We start from the raw sequence: 23,414 nt of genomic DNA on the forward strand, positions 1-23,414 counted from the left end.
ACACACACACACCCCAAGAATTTGATCTAAATTAAAGAGAAATAAAATTTAAAGTGTTTAACCCAACAAGTTTTTATATCCTAATCAAATGCGAAAGCATCCTCACAGATGACTTCATATACTGGTTTCTTAGTACTGATTCCTTTGGGCTTTACTTCCTTTATTCTTTTGATGCATCTTTGCTGGACGTACAATTAGTGGGGGGAAATTGAAACATCTCTTTAGATGGTTGCTATGTCTGTCCAGGGTGCTATGCTACCTTCAGTTCTAAATATGAAAACCACACAGCAAAACAGGACTATTCCTCAAACCCTTTACTTTCACAGTGTTGCTTCAAATTATGTTACTTTTTTTTTACACAATTCTGACTGTAAGTCAGAAAATCACAGCATTGCCTGTTTATTTGCATGGGAGAACTCTCTGAAACAAGAAATCATGACAGGAGGTGTCAATACGGACTGCTGCCAGTCACTCCAGCAGTATTCTCCCAACACCCACTTCTTTGTGGAGTGTGGCAGCTGGGCAGTGCTCCTTCTGGGCTTCTACAGGAAGGTTCCGACCCCGAAAACCTTAGATTAGAGCGCATTTTAAAATTTAAATAAACCTCAATTCACCTCTGCCATCTTGGCATACAACTGAAATGTGCAAGTCAGAAGAATGTATTTCTATTTAAAATAGATAGAAGGTATCACTCTTTCTCTTTCAATAAGCTTTTAGTAGTCTTCTCCAATTAAAAAAAAATGGGGTTTTCTTTCAAACCAACTTAAATTCACCAATTTTCACACCATACCTTAATTTTTTACCCCAATTTTGTTACCCAGCTATGATGTAGAGGGCTGATTACCATATTCTTTGTAAATATTGAAACCAATTATTAATTGGGTCTAAATAAATACTTTTCTTCCCTTGGATTAATCATCTCTGATATTACTTTCCAATATTTTTAGTCTTTTCCATGTATCTCACCTTTTAAAACTCTTTACAGAGTCCTCCTACGATTACCTTGTTGTATTTCTGGTTGGCACATGAGTCTTTTTATGTCTGCAGGCCTAGAATGTAGTCTACTTCCTGGCTTTTGGGAAATATTCTTGAGGAAATGTAAAATCATGCATGAGCGGCATTCCATAAAAACTTGAATCCAATGTATTTGTCTTCCCCGGCTAGACATTGCTATTATTTAGACACATTTTTCTATTACTTATACCATATGGAAATATACTTTCATCAAGAAGAGTTCCTCTGACTTCACCAGAAAACTCAATAAGCTCATTCTAATAATTATCCTGAAATATGAATCTAAACATTGATTTTCTAGCAAGTGCACAAGTATCTCAACTGCCATCAACCAAAAGCTTGATATACCTTGGCAGAACTTCAGGTCATGCACTGTACTACACAGTCCTAAAATTTCACCTTCTATATTTCTGAATCTCATGCAATATCAGAACAACAAGCTCCTCTCATTTCAATAGGTGTTGCTGTTCAATTGCCAAAAGGATCTTATTTTAGTCGGAATTTAAATGAAAATTTGTATGGAGAATAGTTTGATATTTCAACTAAGTGATATTTTTATTTATTTTTAATTGACAAAAATTGTATTTATAGAGTACAACATAATTTTTTGATATATGGGTGCAGTGTGGGATGATTAAATCAAGCTAGTTAACATATCTATCACCTCACATATTTAGCACTTTTTTTAGTAGGAACATTTAAAAACTCATTTAGCAATTTTCAAATATACATTATTATTAATTATAATCAACATGCTATGCAATAGATTTCCAGAACTTATCCCTCCTGGTCAAACTTAAGCTTTGTACCCCTTCATGAACATCTCCCCATTCCCTACCCTGTCCTCATCCCATGCCCCAGTAACCACCATTCTTTTCTCTTCTATGAGTTTGACTTTTTGGATTCCACATGTGAGCTTCATTGCTCTTCAGCCATGAAAACAAAAGAAATTCTGTCATTTGCAAAAACATGGATGATCCTGGAGAATATTATGGTAAGTGAAATAAGTCAGGCAGAGAAAAAACAAGTGGCATTTTACACATATTTAGTAATTTAACATTTTATTACTTTTCCTATTTTTTTCTGAAAAGGTTAATAATTATTTTCTAAACATGCATTAAATTTCTCTTTGCTTAGAACAGCTTATCACTATAAATAAAAAACTACACATGCTGTAATATGCATATCTGCTAATTTCACAGCTAATAAGCTTCCTAACAAGATGCCTAAATGACAAACAGAGGATGCAAGATATTTGGAACAAATGCCATGATACATGTTAAAGTCTAAAGTAAAACCACCAATCTTTTAGCTTTTGATCAGAGCTGATTGGGAGTTATTGACGAATATTTTTCATTAGACTGATATTTGACCGGTTGACAGATACACTTCTGTCTTAGTCTTGTTTGAACACACATACACACATCCATACACATCTATACACACAGCTCAATGGTGACAAAAGGGTAAAACAAGAAAGTGTGAAAGAAAATGAAATATAGCAGTTGTTCTTCAGCAGGAAACCTTGGTAAGGTCATGAATACTTTGGAATCACCATGATCACTGATGTGAACTGGCTTTCCTTAAAAGAATGCTTGTTATGCAGCAGTTATATCAGAGTGGTGGGGGAAAGGTATAAAATAAAAGGTTGGGGAGGGGCTTCAATATTGTTGGAAGAATTTGCAAAAGCGTGTTTTATTTTCTTTGATTTATTCAATAAATTAGTAAACCTGACTAACATAATCTGGAAAGATTTCCTCAAGTTAACATAATCCAGAAAGTTTTCCACAAGTTAAAGAAAGAAATATTTAGATTACCTCTTTAGTAGTTCCCTCTTTGAAGCCTCTTGGGTCTCAGAATTCCCAAGTTAAAGGTTAGTGAGTTAAACCACATAATCACCATGCCTTCCTGCAATAAGGTTAATAATTAATACCTGGAATCCCAATTAATGTCTAGAATCAATTTAATGTCTAGAATCCCGTTCCCAACCAAAGCCTTTAAGTAGGAAATCTTATAGTATGTTTCATTAGAGATTATGCCTAATGATTAAACTGAAATGTGAAGTTTTAATAATGATATTCAAAATCTTAAGGACATTCACCTGAGTAACTGACCTGAAGTACAACCCGGGTTCCCACAAACTTTTCAGCAAGACAAAGTTTTGCAGTTTCAAACACTCTCTTCCTTTTTCTCTTCCTCTCCTGGTACTCCTAAAATTCTCCACCCCACAAAGAAGAAACAAGGTTGATCCAAGTTCTCCGTAAGAAAATACATCTATCTCAATGTATTCAAGAGAATTCAGAAGGATGTTTACCCAAGAAGGCTGCCACTCTCTGGGAAGATTTTCACTGTGGTCTTACTTTGAGACAGCATTTCTCTGAAGCACAGATAGCACACTTACTCACCAACAGATTCCTTTGAATCAGGTGAGCCTGACCTTCTGCTCTCTCTTTTTGCTTATATTTCTCTTGTGACTGGTTATTGAGGGTTATTGATGGATATCAATAGCAGATGAGGAAGAATAGATAAAAGAAGGGGAAACCCAAAGCAGACTACTAATGTTTTAAATACAAATGTGGAAAAGAGAGTAAAAATTATCTTTACTGCAAGGCTGGGCATGGTGGCTCATGCCTGTAATCACAGCACTTTGGGAGGTTGAGGCAGGTGGATCACTTCAGGTCAGGAGTTTGAGACCAGCCTGGCCAACATGGTGAAACCCCATCTCTACTAATAATACAAAAATTAGTCAGGCGTAGTGACACACACTTGTAGTCCCAGCTACTCAGGAGGCTGAGGCATGAGAATTGCCTGAACCCTGGGAGGGGAAATTGCAGCAGTGAACCGGGATCACTCAAGAGAGATTCTGTCTCCAAAAAAAAAAAAAAAATTCTTTACTGCTGATCCTGAGAACATGGATTCACAGAAACAAAAATGAATGTCCAACTTGTTCTGTATTAGAAATTAATGGGAATGTGGAGTAGGGGTAGTATAGAAAAGGAGGAGGGAAAAAAGAAAGAAGTCATCAAGAAGCATGGCCACAGGCTGGAGCCTGAATTGGCACATAAGACCAAGGTATTTTTAAGAATGGGGAAGTATAACATCACGTAGAGTTGTCAACACTTCTACGTGACTGAGAATATCCACTCCAGTTCTACACACCATTGATAAATTTCACCACACACAAGCCAGGTGTGGTGGCTCACGTCTGTGCTCCCAGCACTTTGGGAGGCCGAGGTGGGTGGATCACCTGAGGTCAGGAGTTCGAGACCAGCCTAGGCAACATGACAAACCCCCATCTCTACTAAATATACAAATTTAGCCAGGTGTGGTGGCAGGTGCCTATAATCCCAGCTACTGGTGGCTAAGGCATGGAGAATCACTTGAACCTGGGAGGTGGAGGTTGCAGAGAGCCAAGATCGTACCACTGTGCTCCAGCCTGGATGACAGAGAGAGACTCCGTTTCAAAAAAAAAAGAAAAAGAAAAAGAAAAAAAAATCACCACACACAAACTTGTATGAGTGAGGTATTCTTGTGGACATTAATGAAAGAATTTCATCTCTGGGTTGATGGGGTCTTAAACAGACACAAACTGTAAGAGAACAAGAGAATCCATAACTCAACCAATACTTCAGAAGCAGAAACTCAGAAGAGGTGGGCATGAGATAATAATACCTGTGGAATTCACATAGGGGAAGAAAAAGGCTAAGCAATGGAGATTCAAGCCTACTTATCCTGATCATAAGAGAGGGTTGGACAACACCAGCTATTATTCGGGTTGCAATGAGTAGACTAGGTGTTTATAACTTTAGGAAAATAGAAAATACTTTCCAGGAATTAGGTGTTTTTTTTTCTTCAAAAATTAATCCCATTATCCTCTGACTTATTATCAGTAATAAGGTTCAAAAGCTATTTAGCCCCCTAAATACAGCTCTTGAATCAAAGAAATCTGCCTCACACCAGGTTCTGCAACAAAGACCAACACTGGTAGAGTTAAAATCAAGAGATACCACACCAGGAAGGCTAAAGATTAGTAAGCTCCATGGACAGAAACCAGGAGCTTAGTTCCCAGCTAACAACCACAATGCCTAGCACATAACAGGCACACAATAAATATAGTTGACCCTCCATATGAATGAGTTCTGCACCCACAGATTCGACCAACCACAGATCAAGAAAAAAAGAAAGAAAAAGAAAAAAAACTCAACATTTAAAAATGACATAAAAACAATACAGTATAACAACTATTTACATAGCATTTACATTGCACTAGGTATTACTAGTACTCTAGAGATGATTTAAAGTATACGGGGGGATGTGCATAGGTTATATGCAAATATGATGACATTTTATATAAAGACTTGAGCATCCTTGGATTTTGGTATCCTCAAGGGGTACTGGAACGAATCCCTAGGACTGAGAATACTGAAGGATAACTCTACTTGTTGCATGAATAGCATTCATTCAATATAGCTGCAAATTATCCTACAGGGGCAATAAATGTATCAAATAAAGATTTAACTACAACTAATTTTACCCCTGAAACAAAATCTAAATAGGTGGTGGGAAAAAAAAAGGCTTTTAAATTATTTGAGATGTCCTATCCATTATGTGAAAACCAGAATAACCAGGCATGTGCAAGGCAAATGGACATCTACCTAAATTGGCTCAAAAGGAAGATAAAAACCATAGCAAATTTAAACAATTCCCAGCCTTCAGTATGGTGGGTACTATACAGGATTAGCAGACCTCCTAGAGACTACAATCTAACAGACAACTCCGATGTATATGTTAAAGCCTAATCAGAAGTCTAACAGGAGCAAGCCTGCAGTCTGACAAAATCAGATGTGTGGACTTGGTGTAGCAAGTGCCAGCACTTAAATAATCCATAAAATGACAGTGAGAAAGAGGCAGGAAAGTTTGTAGGTTTCTAGGGTTTGGAATCTCACTGAAGGATTCTAAAGAGCTAAGGGAAACAGAGATCAGTTCTAGATTGGTTTCTGTTTTTAAGGTGAAATTAAAAGAATCAGGGATTAACCAGGGGTTGTATGAGGTAAGAGAAGTTTAGCCAATAAAGATCTCAGTAAAAGACAGGAATAGCAAAGCAAGACTGAGAGTATCAGCAGTAAGAAAGTAGCCACCATAGGAGAAACAATGTTTCCTGTTAATTTTTTTTTTTTCCGGGGGACGGAGTCTCACGCTGTCGCCCAGGCTGGAGTGCAGTGGCGAGATCTCAGCTCACTGCAAGCTCCGCCTCCCAGGTTTATGCCATTCTCCTGCCTCAGCCTCCCGAGTGAGTAACTGGGACTACAGGCGCCTGCCACCTCGCCCAGCTAGTTTTTTATATTTTTTAGTAGAGACAGGGTTTCACCATGTTAGCCAGGATGGTCTCGATCTCCTGACCTCGTGATCCACCCATCTCGGCCTCCCAAAGTGCTGGGATTACATCCTGTTAATCTTATAGTTGGCTTTAAATGTGTCTACCCTCTAAGCCTGGTTAATAGCAAGGCAACCTTCTCCTCTTTTCCATGCAAGTTGATTTTCACTCTTTCTGCTAGAGACTGATTTTGACTCTTGTACAGATATAATTATTAAATAACGCCCTCAATCAAGTTGTAGGAGACTTTCTCAAAACTTTGATCTAAGAGAAACAGGCCAAAAAACCAAAGAGACTATTATAGTTTAAACCATTTCAAACTCGCTGACCTACAGCCCTAATCCAATCTGCACTTCCTTGGTCCTCTGAGCACACCTCTAGCACAGCCACCTGCCACTAGATCATCATAGCTGGTTTACTTCTCTGTCTCTTCTCCTACACTCTGAACTCCCAAAGAGCAAGGGCAGGGAAGTATCCATTTTATGCCTAGTGCCTAGCACAGTTCCCAGCCCATCATAAGTGCTCCGAAGTCAAGCTGCCTGCTCTTCCCCTCTGTATATAATGTGTACCAAAGCCCTTTACACAGTAAAACAGATTTGTACTCTGAAGATCATTTAATAACGTCATTAATTCCACCTTGAATGGTTATGGAAAAAAAAAAAGAATGTCATTATATGAAGGACGCACTACACAGATGAGACATGAGGTACAGGAATGAACAGTGAGATCTCCAACGCCAGGTCAAAGCAGAAGGACACTTCCATGTGAAGCGTCCACAGATGGCTTTGCTGCAACACGATAAAGCCAGAAGCACTTGAACTAAATGTCTCAATGCGAACTACATCTACTAAATTGAATCACTTATTATGTGGTACTAGAGATGCTCGTCTGTCTTTTCAGCAAGACTATAAATTCCCGGAGGTGAGAGGTCATGCATGTCTTGTTCATTTTGCTTACTCTGCCCACTTCATTGTATAGGCATTCAGTAACATGGAAGCAAAGAGGACAAGGTAGGAAAACAAGAAGAGAGGAAGCAGAAATCACATTCAGTAAAGCAAAAGGATAGGGGCAAGAGTAAGTGCTGGTAAAGGCATCACACATGCAGAATCAGAGGTCTCCACTGCATGAGGACAGAGGACTCCCACAGGCTGCTTAAGGTACAGAGGAAAGAAAGGAGCTGGTAAATCAACTTGGGACTTAGAAGATAGAATGAGATGTGAAACTGGACTGAGAGTGTGAGAGGAGGAAGCAAAGAGAGGATTGGGAAGTCATAAATACAAGGAGATGAGTTACCAAGGTCAAAAGCTAAGAAAACTGTCTTCATCGAACCACCACTGACACAGGGAAAGTGGGAAGAAAAATGAAAATACAGTTATACAAAATGACTCAAGAGCAGAAAAAAGAGTACAAGGGCAATCTAGGAGATCTGTTTATTTAGATATTAGTAAAAGCTGGACTTGTGTGTAGAGAGACAGGGATAGGCTGCTCTGAGCCCATATGGTGCCCTGACTCTGAGGTGGGTGCAGACAACCACACAGTCATCTTATTCCTCTTTCTTTTATTCTTCTGTCTCTTTATTCCCCTGCTCCAACCCATTACTTCCTGCTGTGCAAAGTGTTCACCAAACAGGACCCTATGCTTCTTTTGGGTTAGGTCCATTACAGTTCTGCCTTTCCGTGACCCCATGATGAGGCCATAAAGAGGAAGAGGAATAGCACTGGCTGTCCTTTAAGTGTTGCTTCAAAGATGAGCCTCATGGAACAAGCAAGCAATGACACAAACCACAAAAGAATTTCCAATGTCGAGGTGACACACACATTCTGGTTAGCATGACCTGCGGTCAGTAAGCAGGTGCTATCTTGTCTAAATTATTCACTGCGTAAGAGCCACAGATCATACCCATGGTCTTGGGTGAGCTGCTCTGGAAAAAGAGAAGGAATAACTCCCAGCACTCACTGAAAGGGTGTCCCAGCCACAGTGGGTAGGACCCAGTGCCACGCGCTCTGCATGACCCCATTGAAATGCCAAGGTCTTTCCATGTAAAATGTACTCGGAATAATTCGAATTAGTATGTTTTAGGTAACCGGAAAAGCTGAATTGTGTATACTGGGGTGGTGACTTTTATTATGCAGGCCCATCACTGAAAACTCAAACTCTATGAAATTGCCTTAGATTTGAGGGAAATGCCCCCCATTTTAGTGAATAAGTTATTTTACTCATCCCTCGTAATGACACATTTTGAATTTTTTTTGTGCTACTACAGCACTGAAACTCACCACATAAAACAACTCTTAACCCTCCAATTTCATGAAGTATTCATGTTCTAAATCCACCTCAAAAATAATTCTCTATTGATCTCCCTTTATATATCATCATACTCCAAAGAATGCTTATCCTCAATAGCACTTAACAAGATGTGCAGTCTTTTCTCAATACGTTGATGTTGAAAGGAAATACCCACCTAAGATTTTTAAAGATCTATAATTTTTGTGAAATGCCAGTGTTCTACCAAGTCTGTTCTTGAATTTTGAGCATAGATCATCCTCCAACTTATCAACTTGTTGAACTCCAAAAGTTTGATTATAATTAAGTTGTGAGAAAGAGAAAGGTAATTTCCCATACTAAAAATCACACACCATAGTTAGGTTCTCAGGGCAGCCTACAAAACTCTTTTCCACTCATGCTCTACCTAAAACAGCAGTAAAAATACCATAGAATCCAGAGTCAAAGTGTTATTTCCAGAAGAAAAACGCTCTCACAGTTTGCTTTTTAGATGCCAAGAACCCAAAAACCTTCCTTTCTGGCAATGAAAGTAGGGGCTGCCTTTGCTCAAAGCAGACTTCGGAGGGTGAAGGTCATGGTGCGAACTTTGGGGAGGAAGGTATCTCCAGACTGGACATGTGAAGTGAGGGAAGTGAACACACTGCTTGTCCAGACCTGGAGGAAAGTTTACGACAGGAGGGCACGGTGGGAGACAGGACTCCTGCGAACAAGTGGGAAAGCTGGGCATGAGTGCATGGAAGATGCGGGAAAGAACATGGACAAGCAGTTTCTCATCACCTTTTCCCATCTCCTTTGCATTTCGCAATTTCTTCTACTTCTCTCTTTTCATCTCCTTTGGAAGGGTTTATGGGTAAGGACTGAGAGGAAATAAAAGACCACAGCAGGGCAGCAAGAGGAAAGGAGTAAGTGGGAGAGAGTCACCAGTAGGCAACAGGATAAAAGAAATGCAGTCTTTTATTTGGAGACAAGGAGTAGGTTTTTCACAGGTAAGGTGTGCATCCATAAATAAGGATCTTGTATGTTGGCTCATGAGTAAATGCAAAGTAAAGAGAAACAATGGTTACTGTCCCCAAAGTGGAAGAACAATAAGCAAATTAAATGAACTGGAGTTTCTGTGACTGCTTCTATTATTAAAAACACTATTTTAAGGCTGGGCACGGTGGGCTGGGATTACAGGCTCATGCCTGTAATCCCAGCACTTTGGGAGGCTGAGGCGGGCGGATCATGAGGTCAGGAGTTCGAGACCAGCCTGACCAACATGCTGAAACCCCGTCTCTACTAAAAACAAAAAAATTAGCCGGGTATGGTGGCACATGCCTATAATCCCAGCTACTCAGGAGGCTGAGGCAGAAGAATCCCTTAAACCCTGGAGGGGGAGGTTGCAGTGAGCAGAAATCGAGCCACTGTACTCCAGCCTGGGAGACAGAGGGAGACCCTGTCTCAAAAAATATATATATATAATATATATATATTTATAAATATATATATACATATATTAAGAAAAAGTATATTCGATAAGTCTATTGCACACCTGTTGTCCTTTACTAGGGATAATATCTTCAGCAAAGACACTGGAATCCAGAGTAAATATACTGTGCTAACATTTTTTGGAAATTCACACATCTCAAATTCTATTGCAGAAGTCCAGTTTCCATCACCCATTTCATGCAAGGTAGCATACTTTAAACAGGTGTGTATCCTTTCATCAGAATCCCATCCAGAACAAATTCACAGAAGTGTCCTTTATTACTACTCTACTTGAGACAACAATCAACTGGCGGTCATTCTTTAGCTATATCGTAAATGTATACTTTTGTCTACTTGAAGCTGCAAAGCCTATCACTTTCATGACTAATCAGTTTGATGCACTGAAAATAAAAAATATATATATATTAATTATGTTAAATGATGTCTGGGAAGGGTACCTCTTTCTACAGATTATTTGAATAATGAATTTAACCTCATATTCTTCAAATACTGTACAATTAGAATTTTTTTCTTATGCAATATTTTTTCTAGAGGGGCCTATTTGGTCCTATTAGGCACAAACATGGTGTGAGAGGAAATGGTGAGTATTGAGGAGAGTCCCTCCAGGGCTCTGGACTGCAAGTGAGGAAAACTACTTTTCTGTTGGCCATTTCTTCATTGGCAGAACTTACCCATTGGGAGCACGTGTTTATTTGGGGTCTGAATGGGAAGAGTGGCTGTCTGGGCTGGTGAACACAGGCCTGTTCTGGATCTAACTACCATTTTCCCTGTCTCAAGCTGTGGCCCTGACTTTGTTTTTAATCTAATTTTTTCATTCACAAACTAAAGCATACATCCTACAGAATACCTAAAACTCCACCGGTTTCAGAAGCTATGTGTGGAATGTGGTATTCTGAATATTTCACAAGCTCCTTTTCCAACCTTCACATAAGCTTTTAGGAACAATGCTTCACTTGCACTTTGATAGAAGCTAAAACACAGGTGTTTTCCTGATGTCACCAAGCATCCAACATGACATCTACTCATCTTCTGAGAAAGCCTCAGGGGCAGTCAGAGTGACGCTGGCTATTTCAAACACTGAGTTATCAGAGGCACATTAGGATGAGGATGTAGCTTTGGTAAAGATTTATCTAACAATGCTCAGAATCTTCTCACTTGACAGGGAACCTTCCCGTGGATTTCAATCAGAGAACATGTAGCTAGAAAAGAGAAAAACATGTTTTGTCTAATCTTGACATATCCTGCACATCTTAGAATACCTACCCAGTCTTTTCATTTCTGACAGTGATTCAAAGAAAGAATTATCTTTGCCTTAAAACACATAATGTCCCGTTTCTTTACATTAGAGAACTCATCAAAGTAGAATGCCGACCAAATCTCTAAGACACACCAAAAGAAACAAATGGCACCATTGTTTATTTGAATCTTCAAAATAATATTTGCATTACCTCTGTATTAACAACTTCCATTGGTCTTTTCTTGATTTCTCCTATGTCCAAGTAACTGAGGAAAAAACAAACAAACAATAAGAGTTGCTTTTACAGACTTTAAGTCAGTAATTTGTTTTAAAAAATCATTTAAAAATAAAGCAATTCATAGGAAATACTCAACCTTAAAGCAAACACAAATAGCTACTAATTAAAAGCAATTACAATAGTAAAAACTGCTTGCAGTGCCACCAACCAGAGCTGACACATGTCTACCCTAAACTTCAAGAGAAGGAAAGTCTTAGAAATACATACATCTATTAGGGAACATTTTTCCCTCTTAGTAGTTAGCTGCTTACTATATACGCTATATTCTTACAGATCTGATTTTTTAAAAGAGTGGCTTATGTGCAAAGCTGCTTAACTGTTCCATTAAATACAGGCTTTAGGTCAAAGGAAGTACTGATAGCATGCATTCAGGTAACAACTGGGAAAGGCTGAGAAATTATTTTCTCTATGAGAGCACCTTAATGATACAAAAACACTCAGTCATGTGGGATGACTTTGGTAATTGGTTCAGCTCAGAAACAGATGGGTGGACTAATTAACCTCTGGAGACCCCTATTACTCCATTACTATTTGCTCTAGATATTGACAGTAATCATTCTTTAGCTGTCGCATAAGCACAACCTGAAATTGTTACCTTTGTCAACTTCACGTATAATATCACTGTGATGCGGTTCCAGTTTTAAATGGTCCCTAAACTGTGCTTCATACATAAAATGTGCTAAATAAACATTTTAATATTAAAAATATAAACCTAACATTTAATTTATAATAATAGATCGACCCTTTACCCCAACTACTATAATTGCCAACTTGTCCCCAAAAAAGCTTATGTTAGAATTAATTTTGGCTATTGAAATGTTTTTATTGTTGCTGTTTGCCTTTTTGGATAAAATACTTTAGTTAATTGATACATCCAGAAATTGTCATACATTGCCCCTATATAAAAGTAGTCATATATTTTAAAACAGTGCAAACACTCCATCTCAGCAACAAAATGGGTCTTTTGTGGACCTGCAGGGGCTGAGTTTTGACATAATACCAAAATATTCTGTCATGTGCAGGAAAGTGGTTTCAGATCTACAAGATTAATGCTGTAGAGTCAACTTCCAACAATGCACTGGGAAAGTTTTGGGGAAAATAATCTCTAGAATTCTCTGCTGTAAAATAAAGGTTTTGAATGTGTGGTCTCACATTTGAAATAAATAAGGGTTTAATAGCTACCTGACGTTTAGTTATCATTTCAAAAATATTAGAAAAATCTAAGTGAAAGCAATTCAAGCAGAGATTTGATCAGTTCCACTTGAAAAAGATGTTGCTGTCTTTCCCAACATCATTTGGGGTCTAAATGAAAGCCCACGAATCATCCTTAACATCATTTGGGCTTTCTTTTGTTCTGACAGTTTCTCCATTCATTACATAAACTTACAAGTGCTAAGTTTCAAATACATTCAACATTCAAGTATTCTTGGCTTCTATCATTATAATCATAGATACTACTTCTTTAACACAAATAAAATAGTCATCTGTCAGCATGGAAACCTAACCATGGACACTGTTATAACAAATTCAGTTTTTTATGTATAAACTAAAAGCAAAAATAACATGCAAATCTCTTAGAGAGATTTGAGTACACTTTCTATTTGGTGTGGAACTGTATCTTTTTTTTTTAATCTTGTGAGTTGGTAGGACCAAATAAACAAAAGAACATGAATTGTAAAAGGAGTCTACAACTTTCAACCGTTCAGAGATTCTGAACCAGATTTTCATTTCCATGATATTGCTTTATATGGAAACATTTAATAAAAAATAAAGTATGTAACAAAAGGAACTGGTCATAGAGGTGTCTTACATTTATGTAACACTTGGTGTTTACAAAACACACTCACCTATAGCATTTACTTTTATCACAGCCCTATGTGGTACAAATGGTTATGTACCTTTTCTGTATTAAAAAACTGACTAGCTGAGTCAAGTGACTTGTCCAAGGACACAGAATTGATCAGCAACTAAGTCTTCAGTCTCCTGATTTTAAGTTTATTTTAAGCATGCAGTTTCATTTAGCCCTTTTTTATGAAGTTTAACAAAGCATGCTTAAGAAGCTTCGGCGGAGGGGGGGATAAATCCAAATATATCCCTCACTTTCCATGAAAAGAATGTCTGTCATAACAAAAAGTATAATAGAATACCTAGAACTCAATTTAAACAAATATAGGTGAGGATGGATTACATTCAAGAACTTTAGTGATATTTTGAAAAATATTTCTATGTAGTTAAAAATCTTTATTTGAATTTTAATTATTAAGAATCCAATAATGCTTATGAACTCATAAGCTTAGATTTATGGTCAAGGCTTTTTGCTATCCTGGGGCCCAAGATGAATTTCAATTAAAATGTTCTATTAAACTATGGAATACAGAGTTACCATATGATCCAGCAATTTCACTCTTAGGTATACACCAAAGAGAAATGATAACTTGTACACAAATATTCATAGATGCATTATTCATAATAGCTAAAATGTGAAACAGCCCAAATATACATCAAGTGATTAATGGATAAGCGTGGATGTAAAAGGTAGTATACCCAAATCATGATTCGACAATAAAAAGAATGAAGTACTGATGCATGCTACAACATGGATGAACCTTGAAAATATTACAGTTAAGTGAAATAAGCCAGACATAAAGACCATATATAGTATGATTCCATTTATATGATATGTCCAGAATAGACAAACCCATAGATTCAGAAAATAGATTAGTGGCTACCAGATGACAGGGGAAAGAGGAACCTGGGAGGTATAAATGTTTTGGCGGGAGGGCTGGAAATAAACTACAATTAGTTGGTGGTGATGGCTACACAACTCTGAATACGCTGAAAGCCAATGAAATGGTTGGATTTTATGCTGTGATAACTCTATCTCAATAAAGCTGTAAAAAAAAAAAATGGAACGTAAAATTCTGTCCTATAATTCCCACCCCAACCAACTCTCAACTCACAATTCACACATAACCTTATTTTTCTAATTGCACGTATCTCTTTGTACCTTGCATTAAAATTGTTAGTATGCAGGTAGTCCAGTTAGATTGAAAGCTCCTAAAGACAAGGAATCATGCCTTGCTCATCTTTGTTCCCTCAATTGAGGGTTTCCTAATTCACTGAACACTTACTATGAGTGAACTCAAGAACTGGGAATAAGGACCCCTGGGAATAAGGACCGTTGCTGGAGACAGACAGTCGACAAATACAGTCAGCCAGTAAACTCTTCCTGCATTACACTAACAGCATAAACATACAGGGGGTGGAGCAGGGTCACAAAAGTAAGTGATGTCAATTCTACTTGGAATGAAAGGTTGAAATAATTTAAACGGTATGGGAAATGCAGAGCAATTTTCTCCTCTGGTGACAATATAGTGTCCAACACTTGGAAGTGATTTTTAAGAATGTTTATTTAAATTAAAAGGATGGAGTTCCAAGAAAAAAAATAAGGAAAAGGAAAGAAAAAACTGAACAGAAAACGCAAAAGTATCAGTTTGGTCACTAACCTTTGCAAGGATAATTTTTTTTTAAGATTCCTGTTGTTTATACACAAATTTTAAGTTTACTCCTACTGTTACCCAAGTGAAATTCCTTCTCCAGTCACAGTGTCAATCTCTGCCCCCCAACTGCAACGAGAGTTTTGAGTGGCATCAGTCACACCGAGAAGTCACAGCCCCTCAACCACTGAGGTGTGGCGGGGTAAGGATCTGCATTTCCTCATATCAAGCCCGCACGACAGGGCACCTGAAATGGGTGGGCGGTGGGGAAGACCGACTCACTTGAGTTTCTTGAAGGCTTCCTGGCCTCCAGCCACGTAGTTGCCCCCGCTCTGGATCTGGTCTAGCTTCCGGATGCGGTGGCCAGTCCGCGGGGTGTAGATGTTCCTGACGGCCCCAAAGGGTGCCTGAACGCCGCCGGTCACCTCCTTCAGGAAGACGTCGAAGCTGGACACCTTCTTCTCATGGATGACGACGCGGCGCCCCGCGAAGAAGGGGTCCCCGTTGCGGTACACAAGCACGCTCTTCACGACAGGCTGAGACAGGTGGCTGGACCTGGCGCTGCTGCCACTCATCTTCCCCGCTGGCCACAGCCTCAGCTCGCTGCTCCGCGCCGGGAGGCACCTCCGCTTCCCCAGAGGCCTCACAGCACCCAGGGCGCGGGATCGCCTCCTGAAACGAACGAGAAACTGACGAATCCACAGGTAAAGAGAAGTAACGGCCGTGCGCCTGGCGTCCACCCCGCGGAGACACTAGGAGCTGCAGGACTCGGAGTAGACGTTCAAGTTTTTCACCGTGGCGTGCACAACCAATCAGGGCCCGCAGTGCGCGCACCACACCTGGTTCACCAGCTACCGGCAAAATGAAGGTGGACCTTCTCGGAGCAGGAGCAGGAACCGCGCGGGGGCTTCGAGCAGGCACGCCGAGTGAGGGCAGGAGAGAGGAGGACACACACACACACACACACACACACACACACACACACACACACACACACACACACACACACACACACACACACACACACACACACACAAATATGGTGAAACCCAATTTCTTACATCATATCTGTGCTACCCTTGCCAAACAGCCTAATTTTTCTTTTCTCTCTTCTTGCACCTTTACCCCTCAAGCTCCTGCTTTCTCCCAAGTTAAAGCAATTAAGTTCCTGGCTGTAGTTGCCCAGGTTTTTCTTTGCTGGAAGATAAATGTGCAAAGCCAGGCGCGGTGGCTTACGCCTGCAAATTCCAGTACTTTGAGGGGCTGAGGCGGGAGGATTGCCTAAGACCAGGAGTTCTAGACCAGCCTGGGAAACACAGGGAAACCCCCGTCTCTATAACGCGCCTGTGATCGCTTGAGGCAAGGAGTTTGAGACCAGCCTGACCCAGTCTCTATAATTAAAAAAAAAAAAAAAAAAAAAAAAAAAATAGGTGGGCATGGTGTGGGCCTGTGGACCCAGCTATCTCGGAGGCTGAGGCGGGAGGATCACTTGAGCCCAGGAGGTCAAGGCTGCAGTAACCTATGATTTTGCCACTGCACTCCAGCCTGGGCGACACAGCAAGACCCTGTCTGAAAAAGGAGAGAGAGAGAGAGAGTGTGTGTCCGGGTACGGTGACTCATGCCTGTAATCCCAGCATTTTGGGAAACTGAGGCAGGAGACTCACTTGAGCCTGGGAGTTTGAGACCAACCTGAGCAACACAGCAATAGCTCATCCCGGAAGGACGGAGGGAAGGAAGGAAGGGAAAAATAAATGTAAGTGAATGAATGAATGAGAAACAGAGGGAACACTCGCGCCTCTAGGACCCCTAACCCCCTCCCCGATGATCAGCGCCGCCTGGCGGCGAAGCGCGGGTGCGCATCACGTGAACACAGCAGGCAGCGCGCAAGCCGGGCCCTGGTTGGGGAGGCGGGCCGGGGAGATGCCCTCCGCTGTAGTACCTACCGACACTCGCGTGCTAGAGAGGGGAGGGGAGTTCGGGCGCCGGCCGCGCTGGGGCGGGGCTGTGGCACAGTGGTGAACTCTGCGGCGGCCTCGCGTCGCTCACGCTGTTCCTCCAGCTGCTGTCACCTCAGCGGGCCTCCCTCACCCCAGGGGGAACGGAGTTGTTATTTCCCGCTGTTTCCATAGCAACCGCAGCCTAGCGCGGGGAGCGAGTCGGTGAACCAGGCCTGGCTTGAGCCTGGCTCCCTGGGATATGCTGGCTGCCTCGGGCAGAGGCGGAAGAACAGGGATTTGGAGGAAGAGGGAGAAACAGGTGACATTATCATGCGCTCATTCAATAAATGGACGCCTGCTGTGTGCCAGGCCCTGTACTAGTTGTACTAGTTGGGGCCACGGCGGTGAAAAAGAAAACCTACAAAATTTTGAGTGCCGCCCCCATTTGGGCACAGCCCTGAAGGCCAGCCCTTTTGGAGGTGCTTCTCATGCAAAAGGAATCGTCCTGGAAAAAGTAGGAGTTGAAGCCAAACAGCCAAATTCTGCCATTAGGAAGTGTGTCAGGGTCCAGCTGATCAAGAATGGCAAGAAAATCACAGCCTTTGTACCCAACGATGTTTGCTTGAACTTTATTGAGGAAAACGATGAAGTTCTGGTTGCTGGATTTGGTCGCAAAGGTCATGCTGTTGGTGATATTCCTGGAGTCCGCTTTAAGGTTGTCAAAGTAGCCAATGTGTCTCTTCTGGCCCTATACAAAGGCAAGAAGGAAAGACCAAGATCATAAATTTTAATAGTGAACACACTGTAGTAATAAATTTTCATATGCCAAAAAAATAAAAATAAAAATGTTGAGTGCCTACGCTGTGCCAAGCTTTACGCCAGGGAAAGGATTTTTCACTGCCGCAAGAAGGCTAAATGTCTGGCTGGCTGTCCAAGAGCCCACATCTGTGCTCTTTGTGTAGATTGTTAGCTCTGTCTGAGGAATAACAAGGGAGAGGAGTTGTGAGAATAGTAAGAGCCCCAGTAAAGAGTCGCTTTGTCCAGTCCAGTCTGGGACATATATATTGTGGCACCAGGAAAATGTTTAAAGAGTCGAAATCTTGCAGCTCATCTCTGCCAGTGTCCATCATTCCTCCTAAGACTTTTCTACCATGTGTCAGGTCCAAATTACTGGGTGTTCCTAACTCGTCATGTATGAATAAAAAGAATAACTGCCATTAATTGAACACTATAACCATGGACCAGGTATTATGTAAGGCACTTTATGTAGGTTATCTAATTTAATATTCACAATAACCTTCAGAGGTAAACATTATTCTTTCCTCAGATGAGGAAACGGAAGGGTAGAGAAATCAAAGAAATTTACCTCGGGTCACACACAGGAGTTCAAACCCATTCGCAGGTTCTAAGGATTAGAAAACGAAAGAGAGAGGGAGAGAGTTCAAACCCAGTTCTGTCTTATTCCACAAGCTCCGTAACCACTGTCGTACCACTGTGAAAGATGAATGTGTGGGACATTGCAATCTGGAGAGAAACATTTTTTTCCCTTCGAGATTTCTGTTCTGAAGAAACACTTTTATTAAAGCCATGTAATACATTAATGCTTTGAAAGTTAACAGTTTTCAAATGCAGGAACATAAAACCAAATACCCGCATGTTCTCATATAAGTAGGAGCTAAATGAGGAAAATTCATGGACACAAAGAAGGGAACAACAGACACTGGGGCCTAGTTGAGGGTGGAGCATGGAAGGAGGGAGAGGAGCAGAAAAAATAATTATTGAGTACTAGGCTTAGTACCTGGGCGATGAAATAATCTGTACAACAAACCCCCGTGACACAGGTTGCCTATATAACAAACCTGCACATGTACCCCGAACCTAAAATAAAAGTTAAAAAAAAAAAAAGTTAACAAGTTTCAAAAGAAGGCCAAAGAGAACAATATACGGAGGAAATAGACAAGGGAAATTTTGTGAGCTGGTTGTGGAAGATACACAGGATGAGGGATAGATGGGGAAAAAAATCTGTGAAAATGTGCTACCACATAGGTGAGTAAGATAAAATACTTGTTATGTAGAACAGAAGGCAATTAAGTAACCCCCTCCCCAAACAGCCTAAAATTCCCTATCATCTATGTTAACCCAGTGTAAAATGAAAATGTGTGGCCTCTTATTCAAAAATTAAGAATTTGATGATAGCGGCCGGGCGCGGTGGCTCAAGCCTGTAATCCCAGCACTTTGGGAGGCCGAGACGGGCGGATCACGAGGTCAGGAGATCGAGACCATCCTGGCTAACACAGTGAAACCCCGTCTCTACTAAAAATACAAAAAACTTAGCCGGGCGAGGTGGCAGGCGCCTGTAGTCCCAGCTACTCGGGAGGCTGAGGCAGGAGAATGGCGTGAACCTGGGAGGCGGAGCTTGCGGTGAGCTGAGATCCGGCCACTGCACTCCAGCCTGGGTGACAGAGCGAGACTCCGTCTCAAAAAAAAAAAAAAAAAAAAAAAAAAAAGAATTTGATGATAGCAACAGCAGAGCATTAAACCAATCATGGGGTCTTTCTTGATATGGGACCCCGTCGCCAGCCCATGAAGCTCCCCACATCAAGTCTATGCCTCCCACTGTGGTATCTCCAGCCCAAATTTGTCTCCTGAGCTTAGATTCATTTATCCAGATGTCTCTTGGATAAGATGTGGTGATAAATGTTTAACTGCTGGCTTTTAGGAGGGAAGAGAAGGCCTTGATTCATAGTATTTGCCAATCTCTGTAGTTTACTCCAAATATGGCCAATTTCCAGATACCAATCTAACATCAGTGATGCCAAGGAAGGTGCAGTAGCAAGTTATTTTATGCTATTTCCACCATGCAGGCACAGCAGACTTAAGTAACTTTAAGAGCACAGATAGTAGTAAAATGTAGATAGAGATGAGTTTTGAGTATTTATTATCTTTGTTTTCAATGTAATTTATTTAATTTTATATTTATACAATTATTTTTTATTTATTTGTATATTTAACAATTATTTTTTATTTATTTCATATATTTATACAGTCACTTTTTAACAATGCCCATGTTTACAATTCCTGAGAATTTAACAAGTGCCTCACACTCCAGAATAAGGCGGTTCCAGGCACACAATTCTCCGGACAATGTCTCTAGACCATCTAAAAGGCAGCCTAGACTCGAAACGTTTACGTGATCTCAAGTTTTCCTCAAAAACACTTTTCCTATGTTTCCTGTCTCCACAAATGGACCCTCATCTACTCATTTGCTCAAAGCTAGAACATATCCACTTCTCTTCTTCATAGAACACATTTAACTGTGGCAGAGAAACAATGACAAGAACAGTCAGATATCTGCAGTCTCTCTCCATGCTCCTGTTCCTTGCTGAACTGGTTTTGGAGCTCTTCTCTCTTGAGCAAAGTCTGAACACTGAGCAAAGAGAGAAGGCTTTAAGAAGCCAGAAAGGTTAGATAAACCCTGATCATGAAGAGCTGAGGTAGAATGAGGAGCAGAATGCTGAGGAATGAGGAGCTTCAGATGGATACAAGGGAATGTTTGAGAACACACATAGGAAAGGAGGGGAGAGTTTTGTATTTTAGCTTCTTCCTAAGTATATGAAAGGCATTGAGAATGAGAGAGATGGCCAAAGAAGATTCTTAAAAAAAGTTTTGCTGTGCATTAAAAATAATACCACCAGCAGGGCATGGTGGCTCAAGCCTGTAATCCCAGCACTTTGAGAGGCTGAGGCAGGTGGATCACTTGAGCCCAGCAGTTCAAGACCAGCCTGGCCAACATGGTGAAACCCCATTTCTAAAAAAACAAAAAACAAAAAAAAAATTATCCAGGCATAGTGGCATGCACCTGTAGTCCCAGCTACTCAGGAGACTGAGGTGAGAGAATCACCAGAGCCTGGGAGGTTGAGGCTGCAGTGAGCCACGATCATGCCATTACACTCCAACCTGGGTAAGAGAATGAGACCCTGTCTCAAAAAATCAAAAAGAAAAATAATAATACCAACAAGGCATTTGCTGTTTCCTCAAGAGCCTAAATCTCTGAAATGCTTTCAATTATATATTTCTGCTTAAACAATATTTATTTTGATGTAATACTGTGCTAAAACCAGACCACATCGCACCCTAGGTTTATAAGGGCTCTTCAACTAATCACCAAGTTCTATCAATTCTACCTCTTTCTACCTCTCAAATGTTTCTTAAATCCATTCACTTATCTCCACACCCATTTCCACTTTTGAATTCAAGGCATCATCATCCCCTAAAAGGTAACCCTGTTTCCAATTTGCTTCCTTGTTATCCATTCTCCACAGAACAGTCAGCCTGAAAGGTTGCTGAAAACACAGATCTACCCATTTCACTTTCCAGCTTAAAATTCTTCAAATCCTTATCATTTCTCTTACAGTGAAATCCAATATCATCAACTTTGATTACAAAGCCATAAATATACTACTGTTGTTGCTTTAGTTTCCATCTCTTCTTGCACAAATCTTCCTATGGCTCTCCAAAGTGAAAACTTGTACCATCGCTTCCTTTAAAATCCCTTTGGAAGTACTTTATAGCCCCTTATCCCCTCATTCCTATTTATTTGGCTCCCTCCAACTCCCTCTATAGATCAAGTCCCAACTTAAATGTCAGTTCCCCAGGAAATCTTCTCTATCCCACTCCCCAGATCAGGATAAACCCCCAACATATTATATATTTTTTTCTTTATAGGTTTTATCAATGACAGTTATAAAATTTAAAATATTTATTTATTTATTTTTAAAAGATAGGATCTCACTCTGTTGCCCAGGCTGGAGAGCAGTGATTACTCACAGGCATGAGCATAACGTACTGCAGCCTTGACCTCATGGGCTCAGGTGATCCTCCCACCTCAGCCTCCCAAGTAGGTAGGACTACAGGTGCAAGTCACCATGCCTGGCTATATAATTACAAATCTTCATATAATTATATGTGTAATTGTAAAGCTTTATATAATTACATGTTTAATCTTTGTAGAGTTAAATGTTTATATGTATAAATTCCCTAAGGAAAAGGATTGTGTTCATTTTATTCATCAATGTCTTACTAGTACCTAGCACAGAGGCTGGAACATGGTAAGTAGTAAATAATTATTTCATGAATTAATTAATAAAAGGAAAATATATTAAAATTAACTTAAAACTTCAAAAAAATGGAAAATACTCCTGTAGAAGGAAACATATTTTCAGATCAGCAAAAAAAAAGTACATCCCTTGACAACCAAAGAGATTCTAAGACTAATTGCTTAGCTTCCACAGAAAATGCACAGCCACGTGCAGAGGTGTGCACCTACGCGGGAAACCAAACTCTCTTACCCAGTATTGGGTTTTAATATCCTTTGAAGGCAATAGAGATATGTATGAAATGTGGGACATATTCTGCTAGTTTTTCCTTAAAAAGTGTCACCTTTACAATCGGTTTTCACATCTTAGCCTCGAAAAGAACAGGAACTTGAGTGCCTTGAGACTGTTTCTTGGACCTACAGATGGATAATGGTGACTCTCTGATAAGCCTCTTGTCAGGTGAATTCAATCAGTTCTGGTAATCGCTAAATTCTTCTTCATATCCATGTGCTAGGTGACCTACCCCAGTTGGCTATATTAACTGGCTAACTCATTGGCCAATATTGATTATAATGGGTATCATCCTTAACTCCTATCCAGAACCAAATCCTGTAGCTTCCATTTGCCTAACACACTTTAATCCTTCCTCTGCTGCTCATCTCATTGCCTTACCTAGCTTTAGAGGTTTGTTTGTTTGTTTTGAAACAGAGATTTGCTCTTGTCACCCAGGTTGGAGTGCAATGGCATGATCTCGGCTCACTGCAACCTCTGCCTCTCGTGTTCGAGCAGTTCTCCTGCCACAGCCTCCCAAGCAGCTGGGATTACAAGTGCCTGCCACCATGCCAATCTAATTTTTGCATTTTTATTACAGACAGGTTTTCACCATGTTGGCAAAGCTGGTCTCAAACTCCTGACCTCAGGTGGTCCACCCACCTCGGCCTCCCAAAATGCTGGGATTACAGGCGTGAGCCACCACATGCAACCTAGAAATGCTTGTTCTATACATTGCCATATAACTAAGGAGCTAAGAATAATAAAAAGGCTTGCTTTAGCAGCACATATACTAAAACTGGAATGATACAGATAAGATTAGCATAAGTTCCTGTGTAAGGATGACATGTAAATAAATGAAGCATTCCATATTTTTTTCCAAAAGAAAAAAAAGAAAATAATAATAAAAAGTAAAAAGT

The 23,414-nt window shown here is 40.3% G+C and overlaps 3 protein-coding genes and 1 non-coding gene across 6 annotated transcripts in view; 3 read left to right on the forward strand and 1 right to left on the reverse strand.

Annotated features, from left to right (window-relative positions):
* DCDC2 (doublecortin domain containing 2) overlaps positions 1 to 16,354 on the reverse strand; it is a 194,541-nt gene extending 178,187 nt beyond the window's left edge. Inside the window, exons 1-2 of one of the 2 annotated variants that reach the window (XM_050788232.1) lie at positions 15,474 to 16,353; positions 11,608 to 11,662 (exon numbers count right to left, since the gene is read on the reverse strand). In XM_050788232.1, the coding sequence (XP_050644189.1) occupies positions 11,608 to 11,662; positions 15,474 to 15,766 (348 nt within the window). In that variant the 5' untranslated portion in view covers positions 15,767 to 16,353. Of the gene's footprint in view, positions 1 to 11,607; positions 11,663 to 15,473 lie in introns of both variants that reach the window. The other variant, XM_050788231.1, reaches the window with a different exon arrangement.
* Positions 1 to 23,414, forward strand: part of ACOT13 (acyl-CoA thioesterase 13) — an 812,642-nt gene that overhangs the window by 459,338 nt on the left and 329,890 nt on the right. The window lies entirely within an intron of this gene.
* LOC126952992 (40S ribosomal protein S23-like) lies at positions 17,156 to 17,962 on the forward strand. Its single transcript, XM_050788245.1, has one exon. The coding sequence runs from the start codon at positions 17,388 to 17,390 to the stop codon at positions 17,910 to 17,912; it is 525 nt and encodes a 174-aa protein (XP_050644202.1). The 5' UTR covers positions 17,156 to 17,387; the 3' UTR covers positions 17,913 to 17,962.
* On the forward strand, positions 23,268 to 23,371 carry LOC126953985 (U6 spliceosomal RNA). The gene has a single exon (XR_007725454.1). It is a non-coding gene; the product is annotated as a U6 spliceosomal RNA (small nuclear RNA).

The sequence above is a fragment of the Macaca thibetana genome, chromosome 4, assembly GCF_024542745.1.
Source record: "Macaca thibetana thibetana isolate TM-01 chromosome 4, ASM2454274v1, whole genome shotgun sequence".
NCBI lineage: Eukaryota > Metazoa > Chordata > Mammalia > Primates > Cercopithecidae > Macaca > Macaca thibetana.